Consider the following 22,608-nt stretch of genomic DNA (forward strand, 5'->3'; position numbering starts at 1 on the left):
ATTCCTATCTGCTGCAGCCTTCATCCGCCTTCAAAGCCGTTGTAACATACCGCTTGTTATCATCCGCCTGTTCTGCCGTTGAGGACTTCTTGGATCATTCTTTGTCTAGCTCCTTCCCTTTGACCTTACCGCCTTGGGTGAACCTGCTTGGAGTATGAGATTCCTGACGGCTTTGCTCACAAGGGTCATAGGAACATGCAAGCCCACTCACCACAACAAGGTGATGATCCAGCGAGTGGGTTTCTGCTTAACACCTGCATGACTTGGCAAACCTTTACCCTCCAGTTAGCTTTCCCCCCATGCATATAAATGGAACACAATGAAATGGATGCACCGCTCCATTATGCAGCACTGCTGCTACTGACAGTTCTAGCAGGTTTGCTACCGTACGCTTGCCTTTCCTTCTGTAAAGTGATCATGAACAGCACTGCCTACACATCGCTGTAACAATAACAAAATATAATAGATTCTATACAGAGAAATCTTCAAGTTTATCTGAAGCAGGGTGCTCTTAATAATGATATGACAAAGAAACTGAATAGACATCACATTTTCAGAAATATCATTTTCGTTTATTGTTTGATGAAATATTGCAATCCTGTGTTGATTACTCTTTTTTTTTAACATGATCTTTTGTTAGCTGTGCTCCATGCTCTCTTAAGACAAATTAGAGGTAGAAAAACTGACATGACACCCCGATTGTTGTGATTATAAAGCAGTTACTGTCACAGCTGTTTTCACACTTGCAATCTCTCAGCTCTAAAGACATCAGCTGATAGCCATGTGTAACATTTAAGTGCGAGTGTTAAGAAAAACTGAGAGTTAAAAAGCGGATTTAAGGGTAATTAAACTTTCTGCTTGTATCACCTGCACAGAGATGTGCTCAGTAGATGCCCTTATACTGAACAAAGTACTGCAGTTAAAACATGCTTCCTTGGCAAATCTCTGAGCTCATTTCAATGTGCTTCTGCTGAACTCTAATAAAGCTCACAGTTTGGGCCTGAACTAGATGAACTATATACTAGATGTTATATTTGTTGCATGAGTACATTGAACATGAATATTGTAATGTAAATAGCAGTCTTTCCACTTTTGAGGCCTCCCCTGAATGAGATTTGGCAGGAAAGACTTCAAACTTTTCCAATGAACAAATCAGGGTTCTTCCAATGGTTGCCCCAAGGAGATGTGTCAATCAGTACATGTGCTTGTTCACCTTTTAAGACAGGCTTCCTCAACCTCAGCCCTCCAGATGGTTTGAGACTACAATTCCCATCATCCCTAACCACTGGTCCTGCTAGCTAGGGATCATGGGAGTTGTAGGCCAAAAACACCTGGAGGGCCAAGGTTGAAGAAGCCTGTTTTAAGATATATAGAATAGAATAGAATAGAATAGAATAGATTCTTTATTGTCATTACACAAGTGCAACATTGCACAAGTGCAACGAAATTGGATATATATATATGACCTTTTTTGTTCACCATTAAATTTTTACATAATTTGCCTCTTTCCACTCTGACCTCATTGTCATCCCACCACCAATTTACTGCCTCTGAGCCTTCTTCCCTTGGGGGTTCCCCAGCTGGTGTCTCCCACCACTCCTCTGTCTCCAGCCAATCCATGGCATTAGGATGAGAAACGCATGAATGACAGGCTCCTTCCCGCTCTTCAAAGGTGGAGCAGGAGGACCATGTCAGGACAATGGCTTTGCTTATTCCTAGGTCTCTGCTTATGGACCTTTGAACCATATACTGTATTCAGAATGCACAGAGCACAAGTCTTCCTGCCTGTTAAGACATTTTTGGCTCTGCGTTGGTCTTCTTCCAGCAGTTCTTATTGCAGAGGAAGGAGTTGGTTTGCATGCTTTGCACAACCATCACCTCTTGTCACTGAACAGCTGATGGGCAGGAAAGAACCCAGAAGACTGATGTAAATTCACCTGCTGGCTATATCTGGCCCATTGGCTGGGGAATCCCCATCCTTTTTTAATAGTTATGTCTGAGTATTGAGAGGTGCAACTTGTCATGAAAAGCAGAGGGAAATTTGCTTTCTGTTTCCTTCACAAAGAGCTTTGCCAAGGTTTGTTTACCACCTCTGCCATCCAAAACAAGCCACTTCAAATTGCCCCCGGTAACTCTTTACATGTTGCCAAGTCCCCCACATGCCCTTTGGACGAGCAATTTTCCATATATTTTTTGCTTCAGCATTGTTATTCTTTCCTTTCTTTTGCTTTTTGATCCTGGCTGAAGGATCATTCCAGAATAGTGTGATTTATTAATAACATTCATTGGTATGGGCCGAAAAGCATAGGTGTAACATAAAGATTATGGAGTAAAATTCGGCTAATTAGTGAATGGACGGTTTGGGATTTTCACGAGTGTCAGTGGAAGTGTATATAAGATTTTAAAAATACCGAAAATGAAGTAGAAACAGAAGATTGCAAAATTCCTTTCCCATATAGAGCCTTCAGCTCTTCTCCTGACAGCTTAGGATATTTGGTAAGAAATACTTGTCACTCATGTCTAAAGCTGGGTAATTTCACATCATGGAACTTTTGTCTTAGGGAAGAATGGAAGTTAGGAAGTAACCATGTTTTTTGTTCAGTTTTTTTCCTTGTCTGTAAATGAAATGAAATAATTTTAAAAGCTCGCTTGAATAAGTTGCTAATTTGTTAACAGTGTGACAAAGGATTGGTGGCAGCTAATTACATTGCATTTTTCACTGAGACACACATTTGATCATAAAATATTAAAAACACAATCTGGAATGTTTTCTCCAATATTTTATTTCTGAGTTGCTTTTTTTGTTTTGACAAAACATCTCAAAGGGGTTTTTAAAAAAGGAATATTCGTACCTCTGGTGCGGAACATGTCATGCTCCTTCTGGGATCGTTTGTCCACCTTTGGTCCCCACCCTGCACTCTGCTCTCACCTGTGGTTCCTAGAAGCTGTCAGCATGCGACAATGGCCACATCCTGGAATGACTAGCTGGCTAAACCAGGTGAGGGCAGACGTTGGGTCTCAAACTCTTGGTGAGTTAGGGGCTCCAGTGGATTGAGCGGATGAGACCAAAAGTGGGTCCAATGGTAAAGAAGGCAGTTTCTGCATGTGCTGTACAGGGAAGTGAGGGGCAGATGGGGCTCACTAACCTGGGAGGAAAGCAGCTCATTCAGGAGGAAATATCTGCTTCCTTGTGGGTTATCATTGGGTGAAGAAGAAGGCTAGGAATAAAGGTAAAGGTACCCCTGACCATTAGGTCCAGTCGTGGCCGACTCTGGGGTTGCGGTGCTCATCTCACTTTATTGGCCGAGGGAGCCGGCGTACAGCTTCCGGGTCATGTGGGCAGCATGACTAAGCCGCTTCTGGCGAACCAGAGCAGCGCACGGAAACACCGTTTACTTTCCCACCAGAGCGGTACCTATTTATCTACTTGCACTTTGAGGTGCTTTCTAACTGCTAGATTGGCAGGAGCAGGGACCGAGCAACGGGAGCTCACCCCGTCATGGGGATTCGAACCTCCGTCCTTCTGATCGGCAAGTCCTAGGCTCTGTGGTTTAACCCATAGTGCCACCCGCGTCCCTTCATTGTGGGTTATCATTGGGAGAAGAAGAGGGCAAGACATAAACCCTACACAAATCCTAGCAGCTGGTGTTCTGACAGTAGAACATTGGCTATCTAGTTCAGTCTGTAAACCCTTAATTGTTCAACAGACGTCTTTACCTCCTTCAAAACAAGCAATTTCTTATCCTTTCTACTCCAAATTCATCAAGGACCATCCTCAAACTTACTTTTCACACTCTGCCAAGTATTGTCTCAGTCCACTGAACCATTTTCTAACCAGAAGCCATAAAACCTACTGGCCCTCACAATTTCTCATAATAATGGCAGAATGTGATTTGGCCAACTCACTCTTAACACAGAGGCATGCCTGTGACCCTATAATTCTCATGTATTTAGAATAGCAATGGGAAAGTTTCAAATTATAGAGAGCTATAATTAGAGGATTCTGCCTGTTGGAATCCTCTAATTATGAAATGTTTAGTGGCTCGGAAATGCTGCAAGCGGTAGGATGGATAATGGGTAGAATACAGGGGAGTGAAGGAAGTGCTGACTGCTAATCTCCACTGTCTGAACAATGTAGTCTAGATGCATCTTGATTTGGAACTGCTAGCTAGTGCAAATATTTGGCATTAGGACAAAGCTCCAATACCTTTAATAGGAAACTTTGGAAGGTTTGTAGCTCTTCTCACCTCCTAACAAAATTAAGTGCATCCCAGTTCACAAGTCATTTGCTTATTGCAAACTGAAATTATATAAAACAAAATAAAAATTCCTTTCAGTAGCACCTTAGAGACCAACTAAGTTTGTTATTGGTATGAGCTTTCGTGTGCATGCACACTTCTTCAGATACCAAATTATATATTACATGTGATTTTTTTAGAAAAAGAAGAAGTCTTAAAATGCTATTAGCATTTGGAAATTTTATGATGTTTGCTGGTGTTGGTATTGGAGAAATTAAATTATCACTGATATTTAATATGTATTTAAAATATGTACTTTAATTAGCAGGATTTTTATAACACTTGTAACAAACACTATGGACAATATGGACAGATTCAAATATAGATTACAAAATAATATGCAGTTGAAAATGTTGACAACAGGACCCATGGAAGTCCCATGGTGGGAAGTCTCAAGATTCAGAGGAATCTCTATATATGGATAGGTTTTTGGTATTGTTTTAACTCTATATTTGAAAAATCAAATAAAAATGATTTAAGATAAAATAAAATATGTACTTTAATGGGATATGTTGTTATTTCATTTATTCCCCACCTGAAGGGGAACCCAGCAGTTTACAAATAAAAATAAGAACCACTAAAAACATTTGAAAATTATTTAAAAACAATTAAACATCTATAGAATTAAAACTATATATCTATTAAAATATATCAATAATAAGGTTTTATGTATGTTTGAATAACAAGATTGGGATTTAGAAATTCTAGTGGTATTCATTGTTGCTAGCAGTGGATTGATTCAATTGTCAGTACTCAATACAGTGGTACCTCGGGTTACGAGCTTAATTCGTTCCGGAGGTCTGTTCTTAACCCGTTCTTAACCTGAGGCACGCTTTCGCTAATGGGGCCTCCTGCTGCCAGCGCACAATTTCCGTTCTCATCCTGGGGCAAAGTTTGCAACCCGAGGGACTACTTCCGTATTAGTGGAGTTTGTAACCCAAAGTTCTTGTAACCCGAAGCGTTTGTAACCACTGTATGTAGAATTGTTATAAGTGCCAAGAGATATTTATTTTGTGTATATATACTTTTAACAAGAATTATATTGTTAGGAGTTCGGGGTGTAAAAATGGTGCGCCAGACCCCTCTAAACTCTGGATCCAGCAAGTGGTAGAATTTAATCCAGGCTTCTAATTCTTGGAATAGCCAGGCTACTCTCCTGGTGAGGTGATAGCCTGGATGGCGAGCCATTAAGGGGCTTGGTGCAAGATGGCAAATGGGTGGGGTCCCCTCCCTCAACAGAAAAAAGCCAGAGTTTGGAGGTAGCAGTGATGTGACCTCGAAGAAAATCAGCAAGCTGGTGAGTCAGAGCAATGTTTGGGAGCAGTGTTTACCGTATTTTTTTGCTCTATAAGACTCACTTTTTCCCTCCTAAAAAGTAAGGGGAAATGTGTGTGCGTCTTATGGAGCGAATGCAGGCTGCGCAGCTATCACAGAAGCCAGAACAGCAAGAGGGATCGCTGCTTTCGCTGCGCAGCGATCCCTCTTGCTGTTCTGGCTTCTGAGATTCAGAATATATTTTTTTCTTGTTTTCCTCCTCCAAAAACTAGGTGCGTCCTGTGGTCTGGTGCGTCTTATACAGCGAAAAACACGGTAATTTCTGTTTGAATACAAGGCTGCTGCTGTGGGCTGTGGGAGAAACAAGCAACAGTATTATGAATGGCTTGCATCCTCACTAGCCCTCTATGAATGGGGAGCAGTAGTGAGGTGGGACTCCTTCTGCTATCCAGGATTGAAGGCTCTTGCTAGAGGATGGGGCAGAGCAGTTTTTTGTGTGTGGAATTCCCAGCCCCCCTCACAGCCCCTGAAACAGATTTTTAAGGGGCTACGGGATTGCAGGGAGTCTCATTAGCAGAACTCATCTCACAGGAAGCTACCACCAGTGGGAGCTTTATTCTGGCCTAAACCACTGAAATCATTACAGAAGCTGTAGCTAAATCGCCGCTGAATTAATTTCATGCAAATAAATGCCACCTGGTTTTCCTATCTGTTAACTAGATATTAGATAAAAATCTAGTATCATATCTATGTACATTAATTGATGCATAATTCATATTATGAGACCAGTTGATCCATTGGCTTCAAGGATGACCTTCTGTATGGACTTGAGAATCTATGGGGAGGCAACTCGGGACCAATCAATGTGCATATGTTTTGCATGTGGTAAATTGGTTGCATGGGAAAGCAAGTGTGGATCAGTGTTTTTCACATATTTTCACTGTCACATGAGAGCCCTTCTGCCCATCAATAGAAAGAGATCTCCCCACCCCCAAACTCTTGAACCTCCATCTCCCATCAAAGCGGGACCTGACCCCTGGAGCAGCTATTTTTATCAGGAATCCTCCTATTGGCATTACTTACAGCTATGGCCATGTTCTGGGGCAGGCCTATGTATAATTTGGATAACAGGCATGTATGTAATTGGTGTTTGTTTTAATCTTTCATAACACACACACACATATTGCAGACTATTAGATTAAGCTGATATTTTGAAAAATGGTTTTTGTTTTTCAGCTTTCCTTCGCAGCAACGACACCAGAGTTAGCTGATAAGAAAAAGTATCCTTATTTCTTCCGGACAGTGCCATCCGATAACGCTGTGAACCCTGCAATTCTGAAGTTGCTCAAACACTACAAATGGAAAAGGGTGGGGACCCTGACCCAAGACATACAAAGATTTTCTGAGGTAAGATCTGCTTAAATTCTTGTACTAGAAACCGGCTGCAAAGGTTGCATGTTTCTGCATGCGGTGGCGAGTTGAGATACTTGTATTTCAAAGAAGCATTTCAGTGGGTGCTGGCTCAAAGTGGCAGAAGTCATTTCAAGCGTTGTCACTTCAGGATCATCTCACTTCAGAATATGGGGGGTGGAATCACACAAGAGAAGCACTGTTGGGCCAAACCAAAGTCCTACCTAGTCCAGTACCCTGTGTCCCACACCGACCAACAACATGATCACAAGGAAGGCATGAGTGCAACAATAGCAGTCTTCCTCTGTTGTTCAGATGAGATTTTTCTGTACTAGGTTGGTTAGAAGATACTTGGGTGTGAGATGGGCAGCCAAGCTCAGGTTCACATGAATAAGTCTTGGCTTTCCAAGGGTCAGGCTATGAACAAAGCTTATCCCGCAAAGCAGATGCATAATCGGACACAAATAGCATGGTTGAAAGGCTTGTTCTGATTGGGTCAAGAGGCTAGTGAGAAGAGTTGGGAAAGAGTGCGAAGGCAAGGTCAGGCTGCCCTATGCCTCTTCTCTCAGAACAGAGTCTGAGGTTGCGATTTCTGGTTTAGCCCTTTCTATTCCTGACACCTGGACATATTAGCAAGAACTCTGTACAATTCCCATATTGCTTTTCTATTCTAAGTCAGAAGGGACGCGGGTGGCACTGTGGGTTAAACCACAGAGCCTAGGACTTGCCAATCAGAAGGTCGGCGGTTCGAATCCCTGTGACAGGGTGAGCTCCCGTTGCTCGGTCCCTGCTCCTGCCAACCTAGCAGTTCGAAAGCACGGCAAAGTACAAGTAGATAAATAGGTACCGCTCCAGTGGAAAGGTAAACGGCGTTTCCATGCGCTGCTCTGGTTCGCCAGAAGCGGCTTAATCATACTGGCCACATGACCCGGAAGCTGTACGCCGGCTCCCTCGGCCAATAAAGCGAAATGAGCGCCGCAACCCCAGAGTCAGTCACGACTGGACCTAATGGTCAGGGGTCCCTTTACCTTTATTCTAAGTCAGAGCATGGCTCTCATTATGCCAGTGCTTTGAGTCAGGGGTTCAAAGGAGACTTTATGCAGTTTGTGTGAACCCATCCACTTGTCCCTGCAATGTGAGCTTGTATGAGCCCAACATTCAAGCTCACATGCAAGAGGGCTTGAATAATAGGGGAAAGCATTGCATGAACTGGTTCTGATAAATTTAGCTTTCTGTACTTCTAGTCCTAAGACAAAAGGCTGTGTTGGTGTGAAATGTGTGAAGCTATAATAAGATAGGTATCTCGTAGGCTTTCTTCCCACAGCGTTGAATAGTCTGCAAACTTTTCGAGTCAAACGTGATTTTCACTTTTGAGGGGGGCGTTCCCAGAGTAATGTATATGACCCAGTATCCAAATAAATATACAGCTATTTTTGTGCACAGTTATAATTCTTATTTATTAAATGTTAATGTTAAATTTCAATGTATTATTTATTAAATGTCAATGTGAACTTCATCTGAAGATCACAGGGCAGCTGTACAATATAAAAACACACAAAAATGCATACCATAATAACAAGCAAAAACAATAATTAGCCAAAGACCTGGAAGAAGAGGAATGTTTTTGCCTGGCACTCAGGTGAGTCTCCCTAGGGAGAGCATTCCATAAATGGCAATCGAGGGAAGAAAGATCTAGATAGATTTTGAAGTGCTGGATTACCTGCATACAGGCAGCCTTGTCATGTGATAGGTGTGATGGTTCTGGGGAACTGGATTTCCTCCACACTTGCTCTCAGAATTATTCATTGCCAACGTCTAGCATGAAAAAACAAGTGTCAAACAGTGGCACCAAACTCAGCCTAGCTATCATTATCTAGTTCCTTCAACCCAAACAGATGGGGCTTGTTCTCCTTCTCATTCCTATTTTAAAGTTACCTATACTGTAGTTAGGACGCAGGTGGCGCTGTGGTCTAAACCACAGAGCCTAGGATCAGAAGGTCGGCGGTTCAAATCCCCACGACGGGGTGAGCTCCCGTTGCTCAGTCCCGGCTCCTGCCCACCTAGCAGTTCAAAAGCACATCAAAGTGCAAGTAGATAAATAGGTACTGCTCTGGCAGGAAGGTAAACGGCGTTTCCGTGTGCTGCTCTGGTTCGCCAGAAGCGGCTTAGCCATGCTGGCCACATGACCCGCAAGCTGTCTGCGGACAAACACCGGCTCCCTCGGCCTATAGAGTGAGATGAGCATGCAACCCCAGTCGTCCGCGACTGGACCTAATGGTCAGGTGTACCTTTACCTTTACCTTTATACTGTAGTTACTAGGCACTGTTTAGCAGTAGCAACTGTAAAACAGTAACCCATGATAACAGCCATCAAGAGTAAAGCAGATATGTGTCTGTACACACCTTTCTTATTTAACTTGGGTTGATTTTCAGTTGTACCGTTTATCTTTTCTTTGCACTGTATCAAAAGTAATTTAGTTTCAAGCAGCTGCAGGCTTAGTGGGTATTTGGCAAGAGTTTTTGAACACCTAAGGCAAAGCTATTACACAAAAGTGAGGTGGCATTAGAAAAACAGAAAATGAAAAGCAAACAAAAAATAGCATTCTGTCTAATATACTGGCTTAGTTTGAGATGTTAAGTGCCTCAAGTTACGGCAAAATACTGAAGCTCCATTTGCATGTTCAGACCCAGAAACCTCCCCCCTAAATAAATTCACACTTGACTCAAATTTTGGTTTTGGTTTTTGGCAGAATTTAGGCCACAACTTTATTGATTACAGAAAGTGATTGGTTGCATAGGCTCTGGTTCGACTGCTCCCTGCCATGCAGGTAGCGCTGACCCAGGGTTCCAGCATAGGTCAGCCAAGGGTGAACACCTGGATAAGCGGAAAGCTGGGAACGGGCTAACTCCGCCACCCAAATGTCCCCCTGGACTCAGGCATGGGCACAACCCCCTCTAAGGGGTTGACCAAACCAAGTTGAGTCCCTGGATTCCTTTAACAGAATACCCTTCACATAGGGATGGTGAGAGCGTTCTCCCATCCCTATCACATGAACCAGAGCCTATCTGCAACCTTACAAGTTGTGACGATTTGCTACGCAGCAGGCAAAACCCAAATGGCAACAGCCAATTAGCCAAGTGGGGGAAATTCCTGCCGTGCCCGTCCCAATGACAGACTACACACGACGGCATAGCAAGGTCAAGCGCAAACCCCTAAAAGTAGGGAGAGGTGGGCGGATGTTCTGAATGCAAGAGCCAAAAGAGGAAGCTCTGGGTCACGTGCATGGGCATAAATAGGTCCCTCGAACCGTTTGGACTGCGTCCCATTGGCCAGATTGCACCCAGCTACGAGGGACCTACCAATCGGGTGTTGTGGCTGACCAATCATACCCACCCACAACACAAGGTGTCAGTTTCCAGGTCTCACTGCAATACATGTCCTCTTTAAGGGAGGACCCAATTTCTAAGCACATATACTGGTGGGGAAACCCCAGTGCTTTTTTTCGCATACCCCTGTGAATCTAGGGGTAGATTTGGTGAATCTAAGTTTGGCCTCATTGAGGGACAGTATTCAATATGAGTAGGAAAATTAGAGTACCCCTAAACATTTTATTTAAGAAAAAAAGCACTGGGAAACCCTATTGATTTTTATGAGACTTACTTCAAACATTTATCTGTGTATTTTATTTCATTTGTATACCACTGTTCCCCTAAAAGAGCTGTGGGCAGTACATAAAGAGTTAATCCATTTTAGAATTGGTGTGTTTTGAGTTACAAAGAATGACCAAGCTTGTGAGGGTGGGGGGATAGTTTCTGTGCTGGCAGGATGTATCATTTATGCAGTAATCAATCAAACTCTAAGGATATTCCATTTCTCTATAAAATGAGAGAGTCCTTTGATCTCTTTGCTAGGCAGAGCCAATCCCCATTCACTTGTTTCATTTAAGAATGGAAATCAATACACAGATTTTACGTGGGGGAGGGCAGGAATGAGAAGATAAATGGAAAACTGCCTCCCCCCACCGCCAATTTTCCAGGGTTATTGACAAGCACAGTAGGTAGAAAAGCAGTTATGACAAATTGTAAAAGCAAAACTAGTTCTATCCTCAAATTTGATTCAGTATGGCAATTCCTTGTCCAAGTAGGCTACAAAATGGATGTACATATTTATTTATTTTTAAGGCATGTAAAATCCTTATAATACTGAAAGATATCCAGATACCTCATTTGTTGTGAATTCAGTCTTCTGTGATTCTTTTGGACAAATTGCTAATTAGTCCCCTGTGTTTAAATTTTACACAGATTCCCCCCCCCCAGCATAAAAGAAACAGCAACTGCTACGGTAGCCTGAAGGTAGTAAACAGATAAATAATTGTTTGCATCTAGAGCTTTGCATTTACAGTGCAATTTCACAAAGTAAAATTAACATATTTCTATAGAAACACATGGTTTAATTATAATTTATTTCCCCCCTTTTTCTTAAATGAACCGGTTTTGCAAAATGGGTGCTTTAACAAATAAAATGCAAACTGTTGTTGCTTTTTCATACTCATGCTTGTCCTTCCCATTGTAGGGACTGGACAGAAAGTGCTTCTACTAGATTCTTGTCTTAAGTAGGTTTTCTATTATCTTGTTCCTCTCATGGTGCTTCTGTTATCTAAGAATAGTGAGAGATAGAAAGATTTCCCTGATTGCTTCCTCCCTTCTCTTCCACACGGTTTCAAGTGAGACTGAAGAACTGAGCTTGGAGACACACAAACTGCAGCAAAAAGCTCCGTGGTCATAGAAGCAGGCAGCACAACATGTCCAATACATTGCTTTTCCAATATTCAGTCAAGTCCCCTGTTCACGTGGATCCAGAATTGGCCTCCACAGTCACTTACAGACTCATTGTTAAACCTGTGTTTATGGAAGACAATCTTTCTTGGCTACGACTGATCGCCAAAGAAGAAGAATCATTTTCATGAGAAGGAGAGAAAAAGAAAATAAGACAGCAATCCCATTTCCTTTTCCAACAAACAAATAGAGGATTTCTCTCATTCCTTGTATAGTTTTTTCCTTTAAGATAAACACAGACAAAATCCTCCACGTCTTATTTTTCCACTATATGTCTTCTAGGACTCTAGTTAAGGAATATGCTCCATTTCTTTAAAAAAAAAATAAATCTGTCGTACCAGAAGCAGTAATAGAACTAAAGTGTTGTTGTGAGCTCCAATTCTGACCTCACCCATCCAAAAAACGCATTATTGTGACATCCTTGGAGATGCATTCCAAGTTTCATCTATTGTCTGGTTTCCCCAGACTGAATAAAAAGCTTGTCTTGAGCCTCACCTTGCCTTCAAACTTGTAGCTGTACAGAATCTATAATAATCACCTAGCTTAGGTAGACTATTTGTATGCAGCCTTGGGCACAAGCCATTATTTTTGCTGTAGCCACAGTTACCATCTGGATAATGGGAACAAGCCTCTACCTTCTCACACATGCACACCTAGAGCCAGGGGTGCAGGATTCCTACTGCCTTACAGTGGTCACCTCAGGAGTAAGGGAGCAGCCCGCTAAATTCCAGATCTCCAGCTTGGCAATGCCAGTCTGCCCCCCGCCACTTTTCCAGGTACAGTGGTACCTTGGGTTAATAACTTAATTCGTTTTGGAGGTACGTTCTTAACCTGAAACTGTTCTTAACCTGAAGCACCACTTTAGCTAATGGGGCTTCCCACTGCTGCCGCGCCTCCGGAGCACAATTTCTGTTCTCATCCTGAAGCAAAATTCTTAACCCGAGGTACTATTTCTGGGTTAGCGGAGTCTGTAACCTGAAGCGTCTGTAACCTGAAGCGTATGTAACCCGAGGTACCACTGTACTGTACTCTAACAACCAGTTGCATGATCCCAGCAACCTAAGCCATGTGGGAGGTTAACTGGCCCTTGAGTGTGTTCACAAACTGGTACAGAAATCCAATGAAGCAGTTTATTGAAAAAGGAAGAAGAGGGGAGGAATAGCAAGTACTGCATGCAGTTCAAAATAGATATAAAGCACTATGCCACAATATTGGTATAACTAACCCTACACTTAATCCAAACTTCACTTACCCTCTGTGGCTACCTGTGGCATAGGCCGCTTTAGGCACCAGTTGCTGGTTACTGGAGTGTGGGAGGGGATTCAGAAAAGACAAAGACTGCAACACAGCTGCCATCTTTTAAGGGGTATCTGACCCAGGTGGGTATTGACTGACAAGTGCCTCACCCAGCCAATCATAATTCATGCTTGTCAGCTGGTGCTTGGGGAGAGTCCACTTTGCAGAGGACTCTCCTTATATACCACCGCTGGAGATGATTTAATTAGGACCTTTACATATTTAGCAAGGGGCAGTCTTACTCTTTAGGCACAAAGCCAGCTGTGTCTGAAGTTCAAGCACCAGTCTTTGAATGACCACATTGTATTTGCTTAGCCAGTGTGAAGCTGGGAGTCTGTAAGTATCCTCTCCATTTTGGGGAGAATAACCTGTTTTCCTAAGAGGGGCTGTCTCTCTCACAAGGCTGTTTACAAGGTTTTAGTCAACTGGGGTTCCAGCCTGGGCATTTCTGCAGGAGGTAATTGGCCTTCCTCTGCACCCCAGAGGGCTTAATTTGCCGGTGGTGGGAAAGCTCACATGTCTCGCTCAGGGCCTAATTTAGGCTGCAGAATTGTTATTCCCAATGATAATCCACGTTGAGAAGGAAAACGAAACTTGATGCAGACCCCAAACTGCCAGCAATTGGAAAGAGCTAGGTTAAAAAAACAGAAAGCAAGCCCTCCCCCCCAACCCCCCCAGCCCATTTTGGTATTTTTGCAGCAGCAGCTTTCAGCGTAAGGCTGCCTTGCTTGTAGCCAGTGTTTGCAGTAGAAACACATCATCTTTTAATGTAAACAGCATATGCAGCTGTGTCGCTGCCAACAACTCTTGGTATGCATGAACAGCCTCAAGCTGGCTACGCTTTACATGATATCCTTTTAAAGTTTTGTATACCTGTGGGTTTTGTTTGTTTTTTAAGTCTACACCTAAATATGTAAAATGTGAATATCCAAAAATGTGACAAATGTTTAAAAACACATGCTTTTTGTGATCACTGCTTGAAGTAAAGTTGATGGGAGTTGGCAAGGGTGGATCTCTTAAATTCGGTTCCTTGATTTTCCAGGCTTAAATTCAGCTGACATTTTCACAACAGTTCACAATAATAATCATAAATTCTTGCAAAAAAAGTTGTCAGTGTTCAAGTGCATGTCTGTACACACATCTCTGCAAACATTTCCCCCGGATGTAATGCATTTTTGTATGTTACTTTCACTAAAAAACATTTGTTAGCACATCTTTTGTTATTTTGTAGTGTGAATTTCCAAATGCACCTGAGTTTCAGTTCATGCATTGTTTTGGGAAGTGCAAACTGGGAAGGCAGAATGCACTTGTCAAATTGCTGCTGCAGACTTTTAAATCCATGACACCCAACCCCTTTTATAATGGAAGGAATCATTTCACCTAAAACATGTCCTCATGTTTTAGTGGCTTGTTTCCAGCAGATTTCTCCTATCAACCAGGGTCCCTTACTGGAAGCTGCCGCAAAGTACAGGAAGTCATTACTAATGTAATCTGAACAGCAGAATGCTAACTTAGTTCAGCCATTGGTTCCAGTGCTGTGTTTTTATAAGACAAAAGAGAAAGAACTTTGTGCTCAATATGCTCCAGTTTACGTTGGCTTGAGTTACACTGAGGTGCAGTTCGTCTCGCTTTAATACTAAGTCATGATGTAGTCTCCACTCCTTTCATTCACCCATTGTTTCCTTTTATGTGAGTTGGGGGATTAATTTTAATTCCCGTGTTGTCCCCCTGGTATCCTGTCAAACAACTCTTTAATTTGCTTGCAAGATAAAAACAAACAAACAATTATTTAGTCTCTGGCAGATTGAAACCAGTATAGAGGGTGGAAAGGAAAAATGATTGCAGGTTTTCCTTGGTACTTACCTTCCAGAAGTCCAGAGGCTGACCTTCCAGCCATTGCACCATTATTATTTTTTTTTTAAAAGCTTACTAAAGTGTACAGAAGTGGTATTTGTGTCGGTTTCTTCCCTTTGATGTTTTCCATCAATGTCGGTTTCATTTCTGCGAGATAACTTTAGGACAGCTTGTCTGTCAAGAGAAGGATGGCAGATTAATAAAGGCAGTTGCCTCTGGCTTAGTTGCCCCGGGAGAAAGTTGAGGAGGACATGGCAAGACCTAAAGAGCTATGCACTAAATGGCGGGAGATGCTTATCTTTCATGTCAACATGGTCACCTTTTATTATTTTTAATGCATTCATTATTTGGAATGAGTACTTTTTCTTTTTGGAGATATGAAAGGCAAAAAGCAACTTGTTGTTGCTATTATTATTATTATTATTATTATTATTATTATTATTATTATTATATTTTTACCCCGCTATTTTCCCTGATGGGGCTCAATTTGGCTTACAGAAAAAAAATTAGAACCGTTAAATCATATAAAAATATATATGAAGCGATTAAACATTGATAGAATTAAAACTATATACATATATATATAGAATCTATTAAATCCATACCAATGATTACAATAAATAGCCAGCGCAGCTGTTGAAGTTGGCTCCCTATAGTTCACAGTTTGTACAAGAAATCCAAACATGTGCAAAGTTGGCTTGGATAAGTGGTGAAACATTGTTCTTTTTAATGTTATTTAGAGCATTTGTATGCTTCACTTATTATTATTTATTAAATTTGTATATCGCCCTGCACCTGAAGATCACAGGGCGGTTCACAACATAAAAATGCATAATGAGAACACAAAATACGTAATAAAGCAAAACCAGAAACAAACCAATAAAACTCCTACACACAAACACATTTAAATTTTAAATACCTGGTTACAGAGAAATGTTTTTTGCCTGGTGCCTAAAGGACGCGGGTGGCACTGTGGGTTAAACCACAGAGCCTAGGACTTGCCGATCAGAAGGTTGGCAGTTCGAATCCCTGCGACGGGATGAGCTCCCATTGCTCAGTCCATGCTCCTGCCAACCTAGCAGTTCGAAAGCACGTCAAAGTCCAAGTAGATAAATAGGTACCGCTCCAGCGGGAAGGTAAACGGCGTTTCCATGTGCTGCTCTGGTTCGCCAGAAGCGGCTTAGTCATGCTGGCCACATGACCCGGAAGCTGTACACCGGCTCCCTCGGCCAATAAAGCGAGATGAGCGCCACAACCCCAGAGTCAGTCCCGACTGGACCTAATGGTCAGGGGTCCCTTTACCTTTAAAGATATGTAAAGAAGGTGGCAGGCAAAGCCTCCTTGGGGAGAGCATTCCACAAATGGGGAGCCACTGCAGAAAAGGCCCATTCACATGCTGCCACCTTCCAGACATCTTGTGGAGGAGGCACACAAAGGAAGACCTCAGATGATGATTGCAGGGTCCGGATTGGTTCATGTGGGGAGAGGTGGTCCTTGAGGTATTGCGGTCCTGAGCCATTTTCCATTAAGCAGACCAGAATAATAAAAACAATAATAAAAATGCAAAACATTATATGAACTAATAGAAATATAAAATATCAAAAGTTTTAAAAGCAGGAAAAAAATCCATAAAACCAGTATAAAAAGCAATAAAATTGACTGCTGAGCAACTCAGATAATACAAATATCTTAATCTTTGTATTTGCACCTTCCTCACCTTTTAGGAGAGGGCATTCCTTCATCCAGGTGCCACCACTGAAAAAACCTTCTCCTTGATCACCACATGGCTATTTCCTCCCCCCTCCCAGGCATAAGATACTTTGAGGAGGGCCTCTGAAGTAGACATTGAATTTATGTTTTCATTTATTCAATTCAATTAATCACAATATCTGTAAACCTACTTTTACGGGAAATAGAACAAGGTGGCATACAGCATACTTGATAAATATTAGGCAGATGTAAAGTGTCTTGGTGGCCAATTGGAGCAGAAGAATCACATCTGTAATGTAGGCATACCTAGTCGTGAGTGCTATTCAGTGCATTCCAAACAGCCAGAAATATGAGAGTATCCATGGTTTGGTCATTTTATGATAATGTGTTTAAAACAGGAAGCCAAAGCATGAAACTTAGAGCATTGGCTTCTCTAATGCGATAGCATCTTCTAAACTGAGTCCAGTCAAAAGATGCTCAGATACAATGGTGGACTCTGTGAATGTCGAGCTGTTTGCATGCACTGGGAGGAATTGCATATGCTGAACAGATGGTCATTGTGGTCAATTTTGGCAGAATGATCACTACTTGTTTAGGGAAGGGGGAATGCGTCCAGTCTTTGCTTTGCCTCCACCTGTTTGTGCTTTTAAAAGATGACTACTCCCAGCATCTGTTAGCCTGACTCATGTAAGCAGTCCAGAGGCTGAAGGTGTATTTCTTTTAGCTACTTGGCAGAACTATTTCACATGTATTGCTGTCAGGTCTGGTTTTCTGGAAACAAAGAGGTGGTCAAGCAGACATGTTATGATGCTCAATGGGAAAGCACCTTGGTCTGTGCCTCAGGGATGTACTGTTCAGTCTGAGGAACCATGCTAGAGTTAATAGCTTTAGCAGACCAGTTGTCACGCTGTGTCACATGATCTCTGCTATAATAGTATCCTCTAGCCTGCTTGAAGATTTACTTTCTTGGGCTCCATGATCACTGCAGATGGTGACAGCAGCCATGAAATGAAAAGATGCTTCTTCTTGGGAGAAAAGCGATGACAAACCTAGACAGCATCATAAAAAGCAGAGACATCACCTTGCCAACAAAGGTCCGTATAGTTAAAGCTATGGTTTTCCCAGTAGTGATGTATGGAAGTGAGAGCTGGACCATAAAGAAGGCTGATCACTGAAGAATTGATGCTTTTGAATTATGGTGCTGGAGGAGACTCTTGAGAGTCCCATGGACTGCAAGAAGATCAAACCTATCCATTCTTAAGGAAATCAGCCCTGAGTGCTCACTGGAAGGACAGATCCTGAAGCTGAGGCTCCAATACTTTGGCCACCTCATGAGAAGAGAAGACTCCCTGGAAAAGACCCTGGTGTTGGGAAAGATGGAGGGCACAAGGAGAAGGGGACGACAGAGGACGAGATGGTTGGATAGTGTTCTTGAAGCTACCAGCATGAGTTTGACCAAACTGCGGGAGGCAGTGGAAGACAGGAGTGCCTGGCGTGCTCTGGTCCATGGGGTCACGAAGAGTTGGACACGACTAAACAACAACAAAGCCTGCTTGAACAGGAGGAACATTGAGATTTTGCAAGGGTGTGGTTCGAACTACTCTTCAGTTAACACAACAGGAATCTAGTCTAAAAATGTTGATAATAGCCATTCTTATGTTGATTAAACCAACTCTTTTTATAGCCTGTCTTAAATTAAACACCACCTCAATGAAGTAGATTGCAATTTGTGCCTATTTTAAATAATGGTCTCGCTGAAACTGAACAAGAGCCAAACTGTAGGCAAGAATAACATGGAACAAAATTAGTTCTCTGTACTTGACCGCTAATCAGCCTCGCTCAGGGAGAATCAACACATATTGAAAAAAAGCAGAATTGATCCAAGCTTGAAAGCACTTGCATTGGATATTACACTAATTGGCAGGAGCAAACTTTGTTTGTAATTAAAAGCTTACTTCCGTGCTTCACCTTTTCACCTTACCACCTGATCTTAAAAATGCTTACTTAGAATTAAGCCCCATTGGTCCATACTTAGTAGAAAAGGTGATTAGGGTGGCCACCTTAATGTCTTTAAAGACATTAAGAGACATCTACAACACAGACATAAACTGCTTTCATACTTATTTTCTTTCTCCAGGGAACCCTGGGAACTGTGTCTGCTCATGCATGTGGAACAACTTACTATTTTTATGTTTTATTTTAACAGAATTGTGTTATTGTCATGAAACTAAAATGACCAGGAAGTCATTTATTTACAGTGGTACCTCGCAAGACGAATGCCTCGCAAGACAAAAAACTCGCTAGACGAAAGGGTTTTTTGTTTTTTGAGCTGCTTCGCAAGACGATTTTCCCTATGGGCTTGCTTCGCAAGATGGAAACGTCTTGCAAGTTTGTTTCCTTTTTCTTAACACCGTTAATACAGTTGCGACTTGACTTTGAGGAGCAACTCATAGAACGTAGTGTGGTAGCCTTTTTTGAGGTTTTTAAAGACTTTGGTGATTTTTGAAGCTTTTCCAAAACTTTCCCGACACCGTGCTTCGCAAGACGACAAAACTCGCGGAACGAATTAATTTTGTCTTGCGAGGCACCACTGTACTTGCAATAGCAAAGTTCTACTTAACAATAAAGTTTTTTTAAAAAGCATTTAGACTGGTAAAAAATAAATGAACCATAAATTTTCACTAACGGTAGATAGAACATATGCATTGCATCCCTGTTATGTGTCTTTCTGCTTAAGAGTATGGAAAAGACCCTTGCTTGAGATATTGGGAGCCACTACCACTCAGTGTAGTATATATGTCAGCTAAGATTTTCTTTCATTTTCAAAAATTGAAACTTATTTTAAAATGTGCAAACTCTATAGCTTCATCTTGTCCTAAATATAAAGCATAGTATGTATGATTGAAATGACATGAATCAAGCTGTTGAGAAAGTTATAAACATGCATATTAATGGATACCTTTGCCAACTTTTTGTGTATATTTCTGTTTTCTGTATCATATTTTAACCTCAGCATTGTGCATGTCTATTGCATAGCTGTCAACTTTTCCCCTTTTCTTGTGTGGAATCCTATTCGGAATCAGGGAATTTCCCTTAAAAAAAGGGAAATGTTGACAGAGACTCTCCTCCTGCAAAAGAGGGGAGGGGTTGTGGGCAGGAGCCGATCTCCGCCTCAAGCAGGGGGCGTCAGCCCCCCTGCCTCTCACTCACCTGGCTCGCGCACCACGCCCACGGGCAAGCACCCAACCAGGTGCCTTGGAAGGGGAGAGCTTATGGTTGGATTAGCATCAACAGGCTCCACCTACTGGTGAATAAACCCCCTTTCTGACTCACCCCTCTCCGAGTGGGTGGAGTCAACTGATGTGATCCAATGCCTAAGCCAATGCCTTTTCACTTGCTGTAATCAGTAAAGTTGTGGCCTTTTCTTGCCCATTAACCTTATATCACGTGTCCGTGTGTTTTCATTCCACTACGCGGGGATGGGGTCCTCGAACCACAACTATGGTCTATTGCAACATGTCCTATCTTAATTATTCAGGCCTTAATTGTAAGCATTCTTTAAATCAGGCCGGATTATTGGAATTTAACCCCCCTTTTTTGTAAATCTCGTATTAGAGAATAATGCAAATCAAATATGTGGTATACAGCTTTAAAGAGTTAGTGGCATACAGTGATAATATGTTCTTCATATGACCCAAAGTAAATATTTCTAAAGTACTGTACTGTAATGTAATGCCTCAATGTTTGTTTTATAAGATACAATGGCATTTAGTCATTAATAGGGTGTGAAATATGAAAGTGTTGAGATATTATATTCAGGAGTTGGCCTCAATTTATGGTGAGAAAGTCTGGGTAGGGTTCTCATCTATCCCCCCCCCCCCCCCGCCACCAAAAAAAAATACGGCTTGAAAAATTGCCATTTGTCAATGTAATGTGCAGTGCAGTCTTATACATGTTTACTCTGAGGTATGTTTGCCAGTACTCAGTGGGGCTTACTCTCAGGTAAGTGCGTTGCAGCCTTGCAGCATGATCTGTCTGACAATAACACACTGAACTTGGCCCGGTTAGAAAACAGCAACAACCGCAGATCTCTGAGCCAGAGGTGTTATGTGTTGACAGGGTCAGTGAGAGTTTATAGTGCATTCCAGGAAACATGCAAAACACTTGAAAAAGCAGAATTTACTCAGGTTTTCTGGAAACCAAGCTCAAAATAAGGTGACTTGGCTCTAAGAAGCCATAGCTCAGTTATAGCTTAATCCTAACCCTGTCTAATCAGAAGCAAGTCCTATTGAATTCAATAGGTGTGTCAGGGTAGAACTGTAGCCTTAGCCTCTTTAATCTAACTTTCTATATAATACAAGCTGACCAACTTTTCCTTTTCCTTTTTTACACTGAGGGACACGTTCAACCTTCTGGGGGCCACACAAAGGGGAGGGTGTCTAGGTGAGGGAGAAAAATTTGATTGTGGGGCCCAGAGTTAGCCACCTCTGATATAATACCAAGTACATTCAACTTCTTGCAATTCTAGAGTTCAGTCCCTCAACTGAGCTAATGCCGTTGAATTTACTAGAGCGGAGGTTTTCAAATTTCTTTCCCTTATGGACCACGTGGAAATTTCTTAGGGTCTTGGAGGACCACTTAATGGTTTTTCTGCCCGTTGTAGCAATTGAAAGGAACTGTGCTAGTTGCTGTGTGGTTTTTAGCTACGTTTGCATTTCTTCTTTTATTTCTTATATGTTGTGTTTTATTACATTTTTATTATAATAGAATAAAATGCAAAAGGAAGGGGGGGGGGAAATGCAGCCTCTGGACTAGCGCTTTTTAGCCAATATGAATGAGAGGGGGGAAAAAGAGAGAGAGAGAGAGAGAGAGAGAGAGAGAGAGAGAGAGAGAGAGAGAGACCATGTTTAAGTTTCATTGAATGCAGCGGGTCTTGATTGCGCAGTTAAATGATGAAGTCTCATTGATTTCAGTATTATTAGACAACTGGATGGATTACTGCAATAATCAAGAAAATGAAAGTCTAAAAAATAATAAATTATGTTGGACGTATTAAAATGGAAGTCAAACGATTTATTTTTCTTTTGTCTCTTGCTGCTTCTGTTCTTTTAAAGCCTAACCTCTCATTGCGTCAAAAAGAAAAGGAAAAAACCCTCAGAATTTAGTGTCCCAGTGTTTTCAGTTGAAGGCATAATGCAAGTTAGATGCTGTCAAGTTGTTCACATTTATTTGTTTTCTTTTTTAATTAGTCTAATCTAATCAAGTCAGGCTTTGTGTTGTGGCCATACTGGCATGTTTTCTTTCCTGGACAAAGAGAGGCAGACTCCCGTTTTGTATGTTCTTTTGCCACCTTCAGCTTGCATGCAGTCTATATATATTAAAAAGAGCAGCAACCGAATTACTTATTTCAGGTAGGTAGCTGTGTTGGTCTGACGCAGTAGAAATATATAAAAAGAATAAAAAAAATTGTCCAGTAGCTGATAGGTGTGGTAAACCTGTTGACGACTGCAATTGGTCTTACAGGAAAAAGCAAGGGATGAGATGGCGAAAAATAGCTTTATCATGTATAATGAGATAAGAATCCAATGTCTCTATTCAGACCAGGTCTCTCCGTGGTTTTAAGTTTGGTAATAAGTTGCAATTCAGCAACTTCTCTTTCCAGTCTATTTCTGAAATTCTTTTTTAATATGACAGCTACTTTGAGATCTTGTATAGAATGTCCTGGGAGTTTGAAGTGTTCTCCTACTCGTTTCTCAGAGAAACCTGAACACCTATCGGCCAATCACCCATTCCCACCACCCTTCTGAGTAATACCCCTCCCCACCCTCTCACTATATATGAAGGTCTGGTGACTCCTGTTTCAGTGTATCTGAAGAAGTGTGCATGCACACGAAAGCTCATACCAAGAAGAAACTTAGTTGGTCTCTAA

At 41.8% G+C, this 22,608-nt stretch overlaps 1 protein-coding gene across 2 annotated transcripts in view; it reads left to right on the forward strand.

The window, feature by feature from the left end:
- Positions 1-22,608, forward strand: part of GABBR2 (gamma-aminobutyric acid type B receptor subunit 2) — a 292,240-nt gene that overhangs the window by 70,675 nt on the left and 198,957 nt on the right. For both annotated transcript variants that reach the window (XR_013394045.1, XM_077933377.1), the window contains exon 3: positions 6,810-6,980. Coding sequence is in view for 1 of the 2 variants with exons in the window: in XM_077933377.1 (XP_077789503.1) it covers positions 6,810-6,980 (171 nt within the window). In the remaining variant the exon portion in view is untranslated. The remainder of the gene's footprint in view (positions 1-6,809; positions 6,981-22,608) is intronic.

The sequence above is a fragment of the Podarcis muralis genome, chromosome 8 (assembly GCF_964188315.1).
Source record: "Podarcis muralis chromosome 8, rPodMur119.hap1.1, whole genome shotgun sequence".
Lineage (NCBI taxonomy): Eukaryota > Metazoa > Chordata > Lepidosauria > Squamata > Lacertidae > Podarcis > Podarcis muralis.